The following is a 16,339-nucleotide window of genomic DNA, read 5'->3' as shown; positions in this document are numbered from 1 at the left end:
TCAGCGTCACTGCAGTGCTGAGAATGACTCACCACTCAAGTAATACCTACTCTGTGGTGGTCCTGTGGGGGTCCTGACCAATCTAGAACAGCATAAAAGGGGGCTAACAAAGCATGCAGGGAACCAGATGGACTACAGTCAGTAATTGTAGAACTACAAAGTGCTTCTATATGGTAGGTGGAGCTGATAAAATGGACAGTGAGTGAATGTTATGGCTGATCGGTGTATGTGTTCAATTTATTAAGTCACAGAAAAAGAACAGTTGCAGAACTTGCAGTTAGGAACTGGAAGTGAAGATGAAAATGCTATTCCCAATTCTCATTGGGAGTGACAATGATGAACAAAATTAGGAATGAGTTTATTATGGAAAAAGCACAGGTAGGACGTTTTTTGGCCAAGTAGAGCTGAGCTAATCACACATCCCATCCTACATGTGCACACGCACTGGCTGCATCTTCTCTTATATTAACTTTGTGAATACCCCATTATTAAGGCAGATACCTCAACCAGACATCAAAAGTCACAATTGTACACCAGCAATGAAGCCCAGTCAACCTCCCACCCTCAGGCATAGCCAATGCTGCATGTTTGAATGACCAGCCAGGGCAGTAACTCTGCCTGGGATTGGAACTGAAGAGCTTGAAAACTAGCACATTAGACAGCTACACCCACAGTGTTACATAAGTTTGGCATTATTAGCCAACCCTGTAAGAAATGAAAGCTGGTGTTAATTAAAGAAAGAAACAACAACAACAACAAACTGTCAGACTATGATTGTCTGAACAATTAGAGAATACATTAATTATAAACAGCAATGACAGAAACATAATGATGAATACTGGGCCAGCATGGGCATTCAGCTGGTAGAGTGGGTATCACACAGCAACATGGTTCCTATAGATCTGGGTATGATCCTTGCCCCTGTTCACTGGCTATGAAGACTTTGACATGATTTATTTGACTGAGACTGTGTACTCTGGTTTCCTTCCACCTCCCAAAACACGCAGAGGATTGATTGGCTGCTTTAGCATCCCCCTAGGTGTGAGTGAGGTAGTCAGTGTGTGTGTTGTACTGCTATGGGCTGGTGCCCTGTTTAAGATGTAGTTCTGCTTCGTGCCCAGTAATACCCTTTGGCACAGAACTCAACACAACTCTGATGAGAATAGCAGAAAGTGATATTAAAAGAATGTTGTAGTGTTGTTGCTACTTAGATCCAGGAAGCTTGGTACATGGATCTAAACTTTGTGTTGATTAAATGTCTGTGTGTAGTTGTTTAACCCATGCCAGTCGGGCGGCACAGTGGCTCGGTGGGTAGCACTGTCGCCTCACAGCAAAAAGTCAAGTCAAGTCAAATTTATTTATATAGCACTTTTTACAATGGACATTGTCTCAAAGCAACTTTACAGAATCCAGGACCAACAGACCAAAACCCCCTATTGAGCAAGCCGAGGGCAACAGTGGCAAGGAAAAACTCCCTTAAAAATTACAGGAGGAAACCTTGAGAGGAACCAGACTTAGCAGGGACCCCCATTCTCTTTAAGGGCCTGGAGGATAATTTAAATAAATAGGATTTACACAAATCATAAAAACAAAATATAATTGAACTGAAAGTTGTAACTAGCAAAAAAGTTATTGGAGTTCTTTATTGTTCAGTCCAGTCTGTGATAAAGTCCGTTGTATTTTTTGTGCAAACACCTCCCATCGCATCTAGTAGGAGCAGCATTGTTGGCACTGCAGTCTTGACTTGCGGTCTTTAACCTCGAGAGGGTAAACAGGTTTCCGTTAGAACCACCTCGGGGTAAAACAACAGAAAATGTAGTTACAATGTGAAATCGTTAAGAGTAAAATGTCAGTTACAGAGAGAGAGTAGCTTTAGACTCTGGCAACCCTAATTATTACAGCATGACTGAAAGGGAGAGCGAGCAGGTAACAAGGTCATGAATCCCCAAGCTCTGCGCCTTTGTCTATATTTGGGGTGTGCTGCGAGAAGGGGTCCTAGAGGCGAGAAGCCAGATGAAACCAGAAGCCAACACGCAGCGCCAGTAAATCTGACAAACACGAGAGCACCAGACTGCTCAGACCCCAGACGTCTAGGACCGGAGCCACACACCCCTAGTTTGAAAAGACTAATCAAATCGATCCTAAGGTGGGGTGGTCTGGGTCTTTTCTATGTGGAGTTTGCATGTTTTCCCTGTGTCTGTGTGGGTTTCCTTTGGGAGCTCCGGTTTCCTCCTACAGTCCAAAAACATGCAAGTGAGGTGAATTGGAAAAACAAAATTGTCCATGACTGTGTTTGACATTAAACTTGTGAACTGATGAATCTTGTGTAACCAGTAACTACCATCATGAATGTAACCAAAGTGTAAAACATGATGTTAAATTCCTTATAAAAAATAACCCATGTCCGTCTGTGTAGTAGCTTTAAATTACATCTGTGTATGATTGAGTGAGCTATGCCATGCAATAGACTGGCATTGTGCCCAGGATTTGTTCTGGCATCCCAGTCCCTCTGATCAGGATTCATCAGCTACTGAAGACGTTTTTGTTTTTTGTCTTTCTTTGTAGTTCTCTCAGTCAGTGGGTTCATGCATGTGATGCACTGGAGCTTCCTCAGCAGCAGAGGGAGCAACTGGATGCTTTTATTGACCAGTTATACAAGGACATTGATAAAGGTCACTGTTCATTCAAATACACAGAATAACAGACATATGCATACACTAACACACACTATTCAGTGCTTGTAAAACACGATTCATACAATGTGTTCTGTATACACTATATGGTCAAAAGTGTTGGGACACCTCTTCTAGTTTTTGAATTCATGTATGTCTGCCTCAGTAATTGTTAACAGGTGTAATATAATATAAAACAATCGTATAAATGCAAATATGCTTCCAAGGAAGACCCTTTCCTGTTCCAGCCTGACTGTGCCCCACAAAGTAGGTCTACAAGGACATGAAGAAAAGCTTAATTTAAAGGAAACCCCAGTGTCCTGCACAGAGCCCCGACCTCAGCCCCACTGAACAGCTCGGGAATGAACTGAAACAACAATTAAGGCTTTCTTGACCATAACCAGTGCCCTAAAAATCAGCCATACAAATGCTATTTTGACTGAATGTGCACAATTTCCCACAGACATACAGTGGTACCTTGAAACTCAACTTCAATTGGTTTTGGGACTGGCATTGAGTTTCATGGTCCCGTGGAACTGCATATATTTTAGACTTATGTAAAATAATGGGGTTGTTTTTGACACTTATACACTGAAAACAACACAAATATAATATAATATAAAATCACACTAAAATAAAAAGCTGATTTCACAATTTTTTCAGAACCCCGAGCTACTGTATAACACAAGTTTAAAAGTGAAACAGTGAAGAAAATCCAGTTAAACACAGATACATGTGGATGCTTTCAAAGATGGTTATTCCACACAAATGCAGATTCTTCTCATATGCACACTTTGATGACGTATTACCTGATAACTGAACACGTTGAGTTTAAGGGAAACGTTGAGTTTAAGAGTACAAATTTCTCGACGAGGGGCGTTGAGTTTCAAAGATTTTGAGTTTAGGGAACGTTGAGTTACAAGGTACCACTGTACTTGAAAGCCTTGTGAGAAGCTTTCTTAAAAGACTGGCAGTTGTTATAGCTAAATGATCACATAGAGGTCACTCTATTTTAATACAAGAGTTCTTCAAAAAGTTTCCGCACTTTTAAAAACTATTTATCAGAAATTTTAAGTCACCTATTGATGCATGTTTCCCAGTGTCGTACCAACTTTTTTAATGCCATCAGCAAAAAATGTTTAAGGTTGAGCTTTTGGTTAATTGGTTTTTGATAGCCACTGATGCACCGCTGCTTTCACATCATCATCATATGAAAATCTTCTTCCCCTTAAAGCTTCTTTGAGCGTCCAAAAAGATGGAACGGTGGATTGTGCAAAATTCGGACTATAAGCTCTTTCAGTCTCTCTGACATGACCAATTACTACTCCTCCCGCACTCACTGGTTCCAATGGAAATATAAAAGTGCGGAAACGTTTTGAAGATCCGTTGTACCATTTGTTTTTGGAATGGGATGTCCAGCAAACTTATGGTCAGGTGTCCGAATACTTTAGGTCATATAGTCTATAAAACACATCTTCTGGTGAGCTGAATAGTAAAATTGGTTTAATAAATGTAAAAACACACCAGAGCTGGGATCTCAAATACATCGCATCGAGTCTCAGCTCTGCCTGCCGGCTGGGCTGAGCAGCTACATGAACAACGATTGGCCTGTTGTTCATATAGGGGTGGGGTATTGAGCCGGATAGGAACCCCTTTATGACTGATGCAACTACAACCTCTGCTGGCTGATTGATGCCGACCGCACAGAGACGGAGAGAAAGTGCGGATCAGGGTGTGTCTCTCTGTACACAGAGCTGGTCCGCAGCTGATCTCATCTGGTGTAAGTGACAAAATGCATGCGGCTGCTGCCCACGTGTCGGAGGGGGCGTGGGTTAGCTTCGTTATCCTTAATCGGAGCTGGGGCTGGCATTGGTGGAGAGGAAGCATGACACAATGGGGCAATTGGAAGCGCTAAAAGTTGGAAGAAAAAAGGGAAAAAATGCATAAACAATATATAATATATTATATGTAATTAATATAATATAATATAATATAATATATATATATATATATATATATATATATATATATATATACAGTGTATCACAAAAGTGAGTACACCCCTCACATTTCTGCAGATATTTAAGTATATCTTTTCATGGGACAACACTGACAAAATGACACTTTGACACAATGAAAAGTAGTCTGTGTGCAGCTTATATAACAGTGTAAATTTATTCTTCCCTCAAAATAACTCAATATACAGCCATTAATGTCTAAACCACCGGCAACAAAAGTGAGTACACCCCTAAGAGACTACACCCCTAAATGTCCAAATTGAGCACTGCTTGTCATTTTCCCTCCAAAATGTCATGTGACTCGTTAGTGTTACTAGGTCTCAGGTGTGCATAGGGAGCAGGTGTGTTCAATTTAGTAGTACAGCTCTCACACTCTCTCATACTGGTCACTGAAAGTTCCAACATGGCACCTCATGGCAAAGAACTCTCTGAGGATCTTAAAAGACGAATTGTTGCGCTACATGAAGATGGCCAAGGCTACAAGAAGATTGCCAACACCCTGAAACTGAGCTGCAGCACAGTGGCCAAGATCATCCAGAGTTTTAAAAGAGCAGGGTCCACTCAGAACAGACCTCGCGTTGGTCGTCCAAAGAAGCTGAGTGCACGTGCCCAGCGTCACATCCAACTGCTGTCTTTGAAAGATAGGCGCAGGAGTGCTGTCAGCATTGCTGCAGAGATTGAAAAGGTGGGGGGTCAGCCTGTCAGTGCTCAGACCATACGCCGCACACTACATCAAATTGGTCTGCATGGCTGTCACCCCAGAAGGAAGCCTCTTCTGAAGTCTCTACACAAGAAAGCCCGCAAACAGTTTGCTGAAGACATGTCAACAAAGGACATGGATTACTGGAACCATGTCCTATGGTCTGATGAGACCAAGATTAATTTGTTTGGTTCAGATGGTCTCAAGCATGTGTGGCGGCAATCAGGTGAGGAGTACAAAGATAAGTGTGTCATGCCTACAGTCAAGCATGGTGGTGGGAATGCCATGGTCTGGGCCTGCATGAGTGCAGCAGGTGTTGGGGAGTTACATTTCATTGAGGGACACATGAACTCCAATATGTACTGTGAAATACTGAAGCAGAGCATGATCCCCTCCCTCCGGAAACTGGGTCGCAGGGCAGTGTTCCAGCATGATAATGACCCCAAACACACCTCTAAGACGACCACTGCTTTATTGAAGAGGCTGAGGGTAAAGGTGATGGACTGGCCAAGCATGTCTCCAGACCTAAACCCAATAGAACATCTTTGGGGCATCCTCAAGCGGAATGTGGAGGAGCGCAAAGTCTCGAATATCCGCCAGCTCCGTGATGTCGTCATGGAGGAGTGGAAAAGCATTCCAGTGGCATTCTGTAAAGCTCTGGTAAACTCCATGCCCAGGAGAGTTAAGGCAGTTCTGAGAAATAATGGTGGCCACACAAAATATTGACACTTCAGGAACTTTCACTAAGGGGTGTACTCACTTTTGTTGCCGGTGGTTTAGACATTAATGGCTGTATATTGAGTTATTTTGAGGGAAGAATAAATTTACACTGTTATATAAGCTGCACACAGACTACTTTTCATTGTGTCAAAGTGTTATTTTGTCAGTGTTGTCCCATGAAAAGATATACTTAAATATCTGCAGAAATGTGAGGGGTGTACTCACTTTTGTGATACACTGTATATATATATATATATATACACATACACACACCGATCAACCATAACATTTAAACCACTTCCTTGTTTCTACACTCACTGTCTATTTTATCAGCTCCACTTACCATATAGGACCACTTTGTAGTTCTACAATTACTGACTGTAGTCCATCTGTTTCTCTGCATGCTTTTTTAGCCTGCTTCCATCCTGTTTTTTAATGGTCAGGACCCCCACAGGACCACCACAGAGCAGGTATTATTTAGGTGATGGATCATTCTCAGCACTGCAGTTACAATGACATGGTGGTGGTGTGCTAGTGTGTGTTGTGCTGGTATGAGTGGATCAGACAGAGCAGCGCTACTGGTGTTTTTAAATACCGTGTCCACTCATTGTCCACTCTATTAGACACTCCTACCTAGTTGGTCCACCTTGTAGATGTAAAGTCCGAGACGATCGCTCATCTATTGCTGCTGTCTGAGTTGGTCATCTTCTAGACCTTCATCAGTGGTCACAGGACGCTACCTATGGGGTGCTGTTGGCTGGATATATTTTTGGTTGGTGGACTATTCTCAGTCCAGCAGTGACAGTGAGGTGTTTAAAAACTCCATCAGCATTGCTGTGTCTTATCCACTCATACCAGCACAACACACACTAACACACCACCACCATGTCAGCGTCACTGCAGTGTTCAAAATGATCCACCACCCAAATAATACCTACTCTGTAGTGGACCTATGGGGGTCCTGACCATTGAAGAACAGCATGAAAGGGGGCTAACAAAGCATACAGAGAAACAGACAGACTCAGTAATTGTTGAACTACAAAGTGCTCCTATATGGTAAGTGAAGCTGATAAAATGGACAGTGAGTGTAGAAACAAGGAGGTGGTTTTAATGTTATGGCTAGTCGGTATATACAGGGGTTGGACAATGAAACTGAAACACCTGTCATTTTAGTGTGGGAGGTTTCATGGCTAAATTGGACCAGTCTGGTGGCCAATCTTTATTAATTGCACATTGCACCAGTAAGAGCAGAGTGTGAAGGTTCAATTAGCAGGGTAAGAGCACAGTTTTGCTCAAAATATTGCAATGCACACAACATTATGGGTGACATACCAGAGTTCAAAAGAGGACAAATTGTTGGTGCACGTCTTGCTGGCGCATCTGTGACCAGATGGGTGCTAACCCGGATTGTATCCAAAAAACATAAAATCACGGCTGCCCAAATCACGGCAGAATTAAATGTGCACCTCAACTCTCCTGTTTCCACCAGAACTGTCCGTCGGGAGCTCCACAGGGTCAATATACACGGCCGGGCTGCTATAGCCAAACCTTTGGTCACTCGTGCCAATGCCAAACGTCGGTTTCAATGGTGCAAGGAGCGCAAATCTTGGGCTGTGGACAATGTGAAACATGTATTGTTCTCTGATGAGTCCACCTTTACTGTTTTCCCCACATCCGGGAGAGTTACGGTTTGGAGAAGCCCCAAAGAAGCGTACCACCCAGACTGTTGCATGCCCAGAGTGAAGCATGGGGGTGGATCAGTGATGGTTTGGGCTGCCATATCATGGCATTCCCTTGGCCCAATACTTGTGCTAGATGGGCGCGTCACTGCCAAGGACTACCGAACCATTCTGGAGGACCATGTGCATCCAATGGTTCAAACATTGTGTCCTGAAGGCGGTGCCGTGTATCAGGATGACAATGCACCAATACACACAGCAAGACTGGTGAAAGATTGGTTTGATGAACATGAAAGTGAAGTTGAACATCTCCCATGGCCTGCACAGTCACCAGATCTAAATATTATTGAGCCACTTTGGGGTGTTTTGGAGAAGCGAGTCAGGAAACGTTTTCCTCCACCAGCATCACGTAGTGACCTGGCCACTCTCCTGCAAGAAGAATGGCTTAAAATCCCTCTGACCACTGTGCAGGACTTGTATATGTCATTTCCAAGACGAATTGACGCTGTATTGGCCGCAAAAGGAGGCCCTACACCATACTAATAAATTATTGTGGTCTAAAACCAGGTGTTTCAGTTTCATTGTCCAACCCCTGTATATATATATATATATATAGTCGGCAGTGTAGCCTAGTGGTTAAGGTACTGGTCCAGTATTCAGAAGGTTGCCGGTTCAAGCCTCACCACTACCAGGTTGCCACTGTTGGGCCCTTGAGCAAGGCCCTTAACCCTCAATTGCTTAGACTGTATACTGTCACAACTGTAAGTCGCTTTGGATAAAAGCGTCTGCTAAATGCCGAAAATGTAAATGTAAATATACTGTATATATATTTAATAAATGGATGGTCTTTAAAGATGGTCATAAATAACTTTTTGCTTGTCCTACAGAAACGGGAGACTTTCTCAACTGTGAAGGTTCTGGGCTCTTCCTTCTACAAAGTTCATGTAAGACTATCAGTTTGCACTTTTATCTCTTTACCTTACACAAATATAATTTCAGTTCTGAGTATGTCAAAAGGTCACCTCGCCTCATCTCTTTTGTTGTCAAGGTAACCACAGTTGTGTGCCCAATGCAGAGGCCTCCTTCCCAGACAACAACTTTCAGCTTCACCTGAGCGCCCTGACTGATATCGTCCCTGGCGAGGTCAGTGGAGGGTGATGTTTAATGTGGAATACAGCCCATCGTAAGGCTTAGGCACTGATGTTAAAAGGCTTTAAGTCTAGTATTGTCAGTTGGTATTAGAGTGCAGGAAGAGGATTGTTGCTGTTTTAGCAGCTTGTCAGAGAAAGTAAAGAGGCTTACATTTGCTCACTCTTGTGCCATTTTTGAGCTTGGCATTTCTGGAATGTTTTTCACCCCTAAGTGAAAGTCCACAACTCTTCTAGCGTGGTCAAAAATATTTTTTTCAGTACAGACTAAGAAACATTAAATGAAAATAAATCTTATAACATCATTTGGTTCAGCATCATAATTGTGCCTGGAAAAATGCCAGTATTCTTGATCTCAGATTAGTAAGATAGAAATAAATGAGCTCAAGTAATCCTGAGCAAACATGTTGGCAAAGAATTAAAAATGTAATTATTAGTATTTTTTATTTATTTAATAGTATTTTGTAATACAATTTTGTTTGAGCTCCAGCATCCTGAATAATATTTTGGCCAAGCTTGATTTTAAATACTTAAATGAAATGAAATTAGGTGTAAGCAGAGTCATCATGCATAATTATGCTACAGGAATCGTTTAAAAAATATATATATATATAAAAATTATAAACATATACAACCCCAAATCAGAAAAAGTTGGGGCAGTATGGAAAATGCTAATAAAAATGCAGTGTTCCTTACATTTGCTTTTCAGGCCTGCAACACATTCCTAAAAAACTTGGGACAGGGGCAATTTATGGCTAGTAAAGAGGTGAAAAAACGAAATAATGATGTGATTCCAAACAGGTGATGTCAACAGGTGATTGTAATCATGATCTGGTACAAAAGCAGCATCCAGGAAAGGGAAAGAGAATCTTTGATGATTGGAAGGGATTTGCATATTTCTCCCTCTACAGTGCATAATATCATTTAACGATTTAAGGAATTGGGAGGAATTTTAGTGCGTAAAGGCCAAGGGTGCAAGCTTAAGCTGAACGCCTGTGATCTTTGATCCCTCAGACGGCACTGCATCAAGAACCGCCACTCAACAATAGCTGATATAACCACATGGGTGAGGGATTACTTTGGCAAACCTTTGTCAAGCACTACAATACAGAGTTACATGCACAAATGCCACTTAAAACTTTACTGTGCAAAAAAGAAGCCTTATGTTAACCATGTCCAGAAGCAGCATCAACTTCTCTGGGCTCTGAGGCATCTAGGATGGACCGTCACACAGTGGAAACGTGCATTAAAGAATGGGACAAAATAAAAGCTGAAACACTAAATCACTTGGTATCCTCGGTGCCAAAACGTCTTTTAAGTGTGGTGAAAAGGATAGGCAACATTACAAAGTGGTAAATGCTTTACTGTCCCAACTTTTCTTGGAATGTGTTGCAGGCCTGAAATTCAGGAATGGAGGTGTATTAATAAATGAAATTAATTTGAGCAGATAAAACATGAAATATCTCTTTTTCTGATTTGGGGTTGTAATTAAATGTATGTAATTGCCTAAAATATTTGCACTCCTTGTCATTGTTAACAGAATTCCTTTAGCGTAATACAAATACCATTTTTGTTCTTAATTTTGTCTTCACTGCTTTAGTTGTGACTACATTTAAATTACTGCTCTTTTAGGCTAGAAGACGTGTTTAAATTATTTCCATAGTTAAATAATTGTATTATATTTTATCCTCATTAAATTAATGAACATCATGACTAAAATACAGCTTTTCAGTTTATCCAGATATCTACATATCTAAAAAAAAATTTTCCAGTAAATTAAATCTGGTGTCAGACAATTGTTCTAAGTGACCCTTTTTTTCTACAGTCTTTTCCTTACATGATTAAAACCATCCATTCAGTGTGAGTCAGTGCTGATAGGTGCCAGATAAATCAATCTGGTGTTCTTGGCCTACAACTGAGCCGTAAATGAAAGCTGCAGGCTGTGGATTTTACTGGACTGAGATCTACGTGTCTGGTCATAACTTGGATTAAACATTTGTGTTTTGTTCCTGAGTTAATTCACTGTAACATTGCTCTCAGTGAATTCATTAATCTGAATCTCTGTAGGAAATCTGCATCAGCTACTTGGACTGCTGCCAACGTGACAGAAGTTGTCATAGCCGGCACAAGATCCTGAGGTAATGAATGCACATGTCTGTGAACTAAAACTTTTTTTACAATGGTTAAAACAACTTGATTATATATTTTTTTTATCATTTTATAAAGTGGTTTTTGGTTTAGAATACACATACCAGAGAGCACATATCAGATTTTTATTTTAAAACTTGCACTTACCAAGTTTATCTTTAAACTTCTAGTTTAAACCATTCAGCCTTACAGCAAGAAGGTCTTGGGTTCGATTCCCAGGTGGAGTGGTCCGGGTCCTTTCTGTGTGGAGTTTGCATGTTCTCCCCATGTCTGGACTGTGGGAGGAAACCGGAGCTCCCGGAGGAAACCCACACAGATATGCAGCAATGTTAACTGGAGATACAAAATTGTCCATGACTGTGTTTGACATTAAAACCTGAAATGATGAATCTTGTGTAACCAGTAATTACCTGTCCTGTGATAAATGTTACCAAAACTGTGTAAAACATGACTTTAAAATCATAATAAATGAATAAATTGAACCATTTACATTCAATATTTAAGTTTTAAGGACTTCATAATCCTCTAATAATGCTTTAGAGCACGTGTCAAACTCAAGGCCCGCCACATCATTTAATGTGGCTTGCAAGAGCTTAAAAGACGTATGATTGTCTTAAAATACACTGTAAAATTGTACATAAACTGCATCTCCCACAATGCATGTCAATTTTGTGACGTACAAAGTGACCTCATCGCGCCATTAGATGGCAATGTTTCCATATCAGCGTTTAACTGAGGCGGCTTTCCAAGAAGTGATGTTGAGAAGTATTTACAAATAATCCCAAAATGTACAAGAGGAGAAAATTGAAGCAGAAGGAGGTAATTTAATAAAAGATAGGAAAGTGAATAAAAGTTTGTGCTTCAAGAAGAATAACCGGTACGTCTCTTGTGTTATGAGGCCGTGTCTGTGGTAAAGGAGTACAATATAAATGTAGATATACATTATAAATATACAGTATAAATTTGCCATTTTGACACCAAACACAGAATTTATCCTCCAGGAAAAACAACAAATTGTCCAAGACTTAAAATTTTGTATTTAATATTTAGAAGCCCATTTGGCAGCAGTTGCAGCTGCCATCTTATTGGATACAATACTCCAACAATCTCCTGAACTTTTTCATATCAATTAACCTGCCAACTGTCAGCAACCGCTGTCTGGATTCCCAGCTGCCATTAATTTATTTACATGCTAATTATGCATGTGGTTTACCTGGTGCTGTTTCAAATTTCAGAATGTATTAAAATGTTAATTTGACATATTTTTAGGACAGTTTTATGTGGTTTTGGACACAGCCAGATAGCTGTCATTATACATACAGTGTATCACAAAAGTGAGTACACCCCTCACATTTCTGCAGATATTTAAGTATATCTTTTCATGGGACAACACTGACAAAATGACACTTTGACACAATGAAAAGTAGTCTGTGTGCAGCTTATATAACAGTGTAAATTTATTCTTCCCTCAAAATAACTCAATATACAGCCATTAATGTCTAAACCACCGGCAACAAAAGTGAGTACACCCCTAAGAGACTACACCCCTAAATGTCCAAATTGAGCACTGCTTGTCATTTTCCCTCCAAAATGTCATGTGACTCGTTAGTGTTACTAGGTCTCAGGTGTGCATAGGGAGCAGGTGTGTTCAATTTAGTAGTACAGCTCTCACACTCTCTCATACTGGTCACTGAAAGTTCCAACATGGCACCTCATGGCAAAAAACTCTCTGAGGATCTTAAAAGACGAATTGTTGCGCTACATGAAGATGGCCAAGGCTACAAGAAGATTGCCAACACCCTGAAACTGAGCTGCAGCACAGTGGCCAAGATCATCCAGCGTTTTAAAAGAGCAGGGTCCACTCAGAACAGACCTCGCGTTGGTCGTCCAAAGAAGCTGAGTGCACGTGCTCAGCGTCACATCCAACTGCTGTCTTTGAAAGATAGGCGCAGGAGTGCTGTCAGCATTGCTGCAGAGATTGAAAAGGTGGGGGGTCAGCCTGTCAGTGCTCGGACCATACGCCGCACACTACATCAAATTGGTCTGCATGGCTGTCACCCCAGAAGGAAGCCTCTTCTGAAGTCTCTACACAAGAAAGCCCGCAAACAGTTTGCTGAAGACATGTCAACAAAGGACATGGATTACTGGAACCATGTCCTATGGTCTGATGAGACCAAGATTAATTTGTTTGGTTCAGATGGTCTCAAGCATGTGCGGCGGCAATCAGGTGAGGAGTACAAAGATAAGTGTGTCATGCCTACAGTCAAGCATGGTGGTGGGAATGCCATGGTCTGGGGCTGCATGAGTGCAGCAGGTGTTGGGGAGTTACATTTCATTGAGGGACACATGAACTCCAATATGTACTGTGAAATACTGAAGCAGAGCATGATCCCCTCCCTCCGGAAACTGGGTCGCAGGGCAGTGTTCCAGCATGATAATGACCCCAAACACACCTCTAAGACGACCACTGCTTTATTGAAGAGGCTGAGGGTAAAGGTGATGGACTGGCCAAGCATGTCTCCAGACCTAAACCCAATAGAACATCTTTGGGGCATCCTCAAGCGGAAGGTGGAGGAGCGCAAAGTCTCGAATATCCGCCAGCTCCGTGATGTCGTCATGGAGGAGTGGAAAAGCATTCCAGTGGCAACCTGTGAAGCTCTGGTAAACTCCATGCCCAGGAGAGTTAAGGCAGTTCTGGGAAATAATGGTGGCCACACAAAATATTGACACTTCAGGAACTTTCACTAAGGGGTGTACTCACTTTTGTTGCCAGTGGTTTAGACATTAATGGCTGTATATTGAGTTATTTTGAGGGAAGAATAAATTTACACTGTTATATAAGCTGCACACAGACTACTTTTCATTGTGTCAAAGTGTCATTTTGTCAGTGTTGTCCCATGAAAAGATATACTTAAATATCTGCAGAAATGTGAGGGGTGTACTCACTTTTGTGATACACTGTACATTATTTTAATTTGCCAAAAAGTTACTTATAAATATACTTCCTGCCAAGAACGCAACAAAATCTACTCCAATCTGACTAAAAAGACTGTTAAAGAGTGTTTCCAACACCACAAGAAGAGAAAGATTAAAATTTTTTTAAAATTCACCTGGATGATCTTAAGACCTCTTGGAATGACATTCTGTGGGCAGACAAATCAAAATGGGAACTATTTGGACATCAAGAGTCGTATGTATGGCAAAAGGCACTACAGCATTTCATAGTAAGAACAGAACAACACTCAGACAAGGCAGCGGTAGTCTGATAGGGCATGGGTGCTTTGCTATACCAGGATCCAAAGTACAAAATTAAGTTTACAGCTGAATTATTAACAAGAGTGGCACAGTCAAAATCTTAACTTGAACCCAATAGAGATGGTGTTGCGAGACCTGAAATTGGCTTTTCATACCCCAAACCCTTGCAGGATGTCTAATTTAAAGCAATTTATTCATAGTAATCTAAAAGACTATGAAATAATGAAAAGTGGCAGTTTAATGGCAGTCATTGCTGAGAAAGGTGGTAAAAGCAGTAATTGTTTTTCATAAGTGCCATAAAGGGGTCAAATAACCTTGTCAATTACATAAATAATTAAAGTGGGTAGCACTGTCACCTCACAGCTAGAAGGTCTTTGGATTCGATCCCCAGGTGGGGCGGTCCAGGTCCTTTCTGTGTGGAGTTTGCATGTTCTCCCCGTGTCTGCGTGGGTTTACTCCGGGTGAGATACATAGAATTGTCCATGATGAACCTTGTGTAATGAGTAACTACCTTTCCTGTTATGAATGTAACCAAATTGTGTAAAACATGACGTTAAAATTCTAATAAACAAACAAACATAAATAATTAATAAACTATATTATTATTATTACTGTTATTAGTAGTAGTATTATTTGTGTCTTACCACTATTATACTCATTCATACTCATTCATACCAATATTAAACACTTTAGAAGATATTAAATGCCATCCAAGACATTGTGCCACAATAATTAGTGCATGACCTGATCTCACACCATGTGGGAAAAAAACAGGCTAGCTTTGCTTTGAAATTCAATTTTATTTACATTTTTGGCATTTAGCAGACGCTTTTTATTCAAAGCGACTTACAGCATACAGTTTTAAGCAATTGAGGGTTAAGGGCCTTGCTCAAGGGCCCAACAGTGGCAACCTGGTAGTTTTGGGGTTTGATCCGGCAACCTTCTGCTTACTAGTCCAGTACCTTAAACACTAGGCTACAACTGCCTGGCTACAATTTTATGTCAGGTATATTTACTTATTTCTTAAAAATCACCTGAACTTCAAAAGGCTGCTGTTGACATCTCCAGCTGTGGACCTGGTTGGTTATTACAGATGCTTTATAAAACCCAAAAGACCTTAAAAACTTGGAGTTGTGTTATTAGAGGGAATTAGAAACACATTTGGACTTGTTTGATGTTTTTGTTAATGTTCTAAAATGCTTTTAGTGAACTTTAAAATAAAAAATTTCTTTTTTTTCCGTTATCAGAGAGAACTATCTTTTTGTGTGCTCGTGTCAGAAGTGTATGGCTCAGATGGATGATCCTGATGTGACCTCGGAGGACGAGGATGAGGCTGAAGGGGAGACTGAAGGGGACGAGATGGAGGATGAGATGACTGATGTGTGATGATCATGTCTCTTTTTGTGGATGTTTTACACCAGGCTGTATTCTCATACAGAGTGCAATCCTGTCACCCTAAAGTATTTGCACCTCTGTCCATGCAACAAAAGCCAAGGCTATGCAGAATATACTTTGTACAAAGTTTTACACCTTTAATACCATTACATAGTGGTTGTTCATGAAAAATGCTGCCATTTTTATCCACTGCGAATGGTAGGATTTAAATCCTATAAACACCCCACAGATGTACACATTACAGACCAAGACAGCTGATCAAATCATTAAATGGATAGTGTCTTGAAATCACTTGGCTGCCATACTGGTATACTTACTGTCCTGCATAAAACAACAATTCCTCTGATTTGATCTTAAAAATCATCTTTAATATTCATAGTCTGCATAAATTAAACACTATTACACATTCAGTCAAGGTGAAGCTTTTCAGCAGAACAGCTGTAGTTATGAAGCCCTACCACATAATTATGCTATTCTAAGTAACATACACTGATCAGCTATAACATTAAAACCACCTCCTTGTTTCTACACTCACTGTCCATTTTATCAGCTCCACTTACCATATTTGTAGTTCTACAATTACTGACTGTAGTCCATCTGTTTC

The 16,339-nt window shown here is 40.8% G+C and overlaps 1 protein-coding gene across 1 annotated transcript in view; it reads left to right on the top strand.

The window, feature by feature from the left end:
* Window positions 1–16,026, top strand: part of smyd5 (SMYD family member 5) — a 28,057-nt gene extending 12,031 nt beyond the window's left edge. The window contains exons 9-13 of the mRNA XM_063000985.1: window positions 2,566–2,672; window positions 8,677–8,733; window positions 8,838–8,932; window positions 11,005–11,075; window positions 15,588–16,026. Of these exons, the coding sequence (XP_062857055.1) occupies window positions 2,566–2,672; window positions 8,677–8,733; window positions 8,838–8,932; window positions 11,005–11,075; window positions 15,588–15,726 (469 nt within the window). The 3' untranslated portion in view covers window positions 15,727–16,026. The remainder of the gene's footprint in view (window positions 1–2,565; window positions 2,673–8,676; window positions 8,734–8,837; window positions 8,933–11,004; window positions 11,076–15,587) is intronic.
* Window positions 16,027–16,339: the final 313 nt, after the last annotated feature.

This window comes from Trichomycterus rosablanca, chromosome 1 (assembly GCF_030014385.1).
Source record: "Trichomycterus rosablanca isolate fTriRos1 chromosome 1, fTriRos1.hap1, whole genome shotgun sequence".
NCBI lineage: Eukaryota > Metazoa > Chordata > Actinopteri > Siluriformes > Trichomycteridae > Trichomycterus > Trichomycterus rosablanca.
The sequence above is the reverse complement of the archived record's forward strand: the minus strand, read 5'-3'. Positions and strand labels throughout refer to the sequence as shown.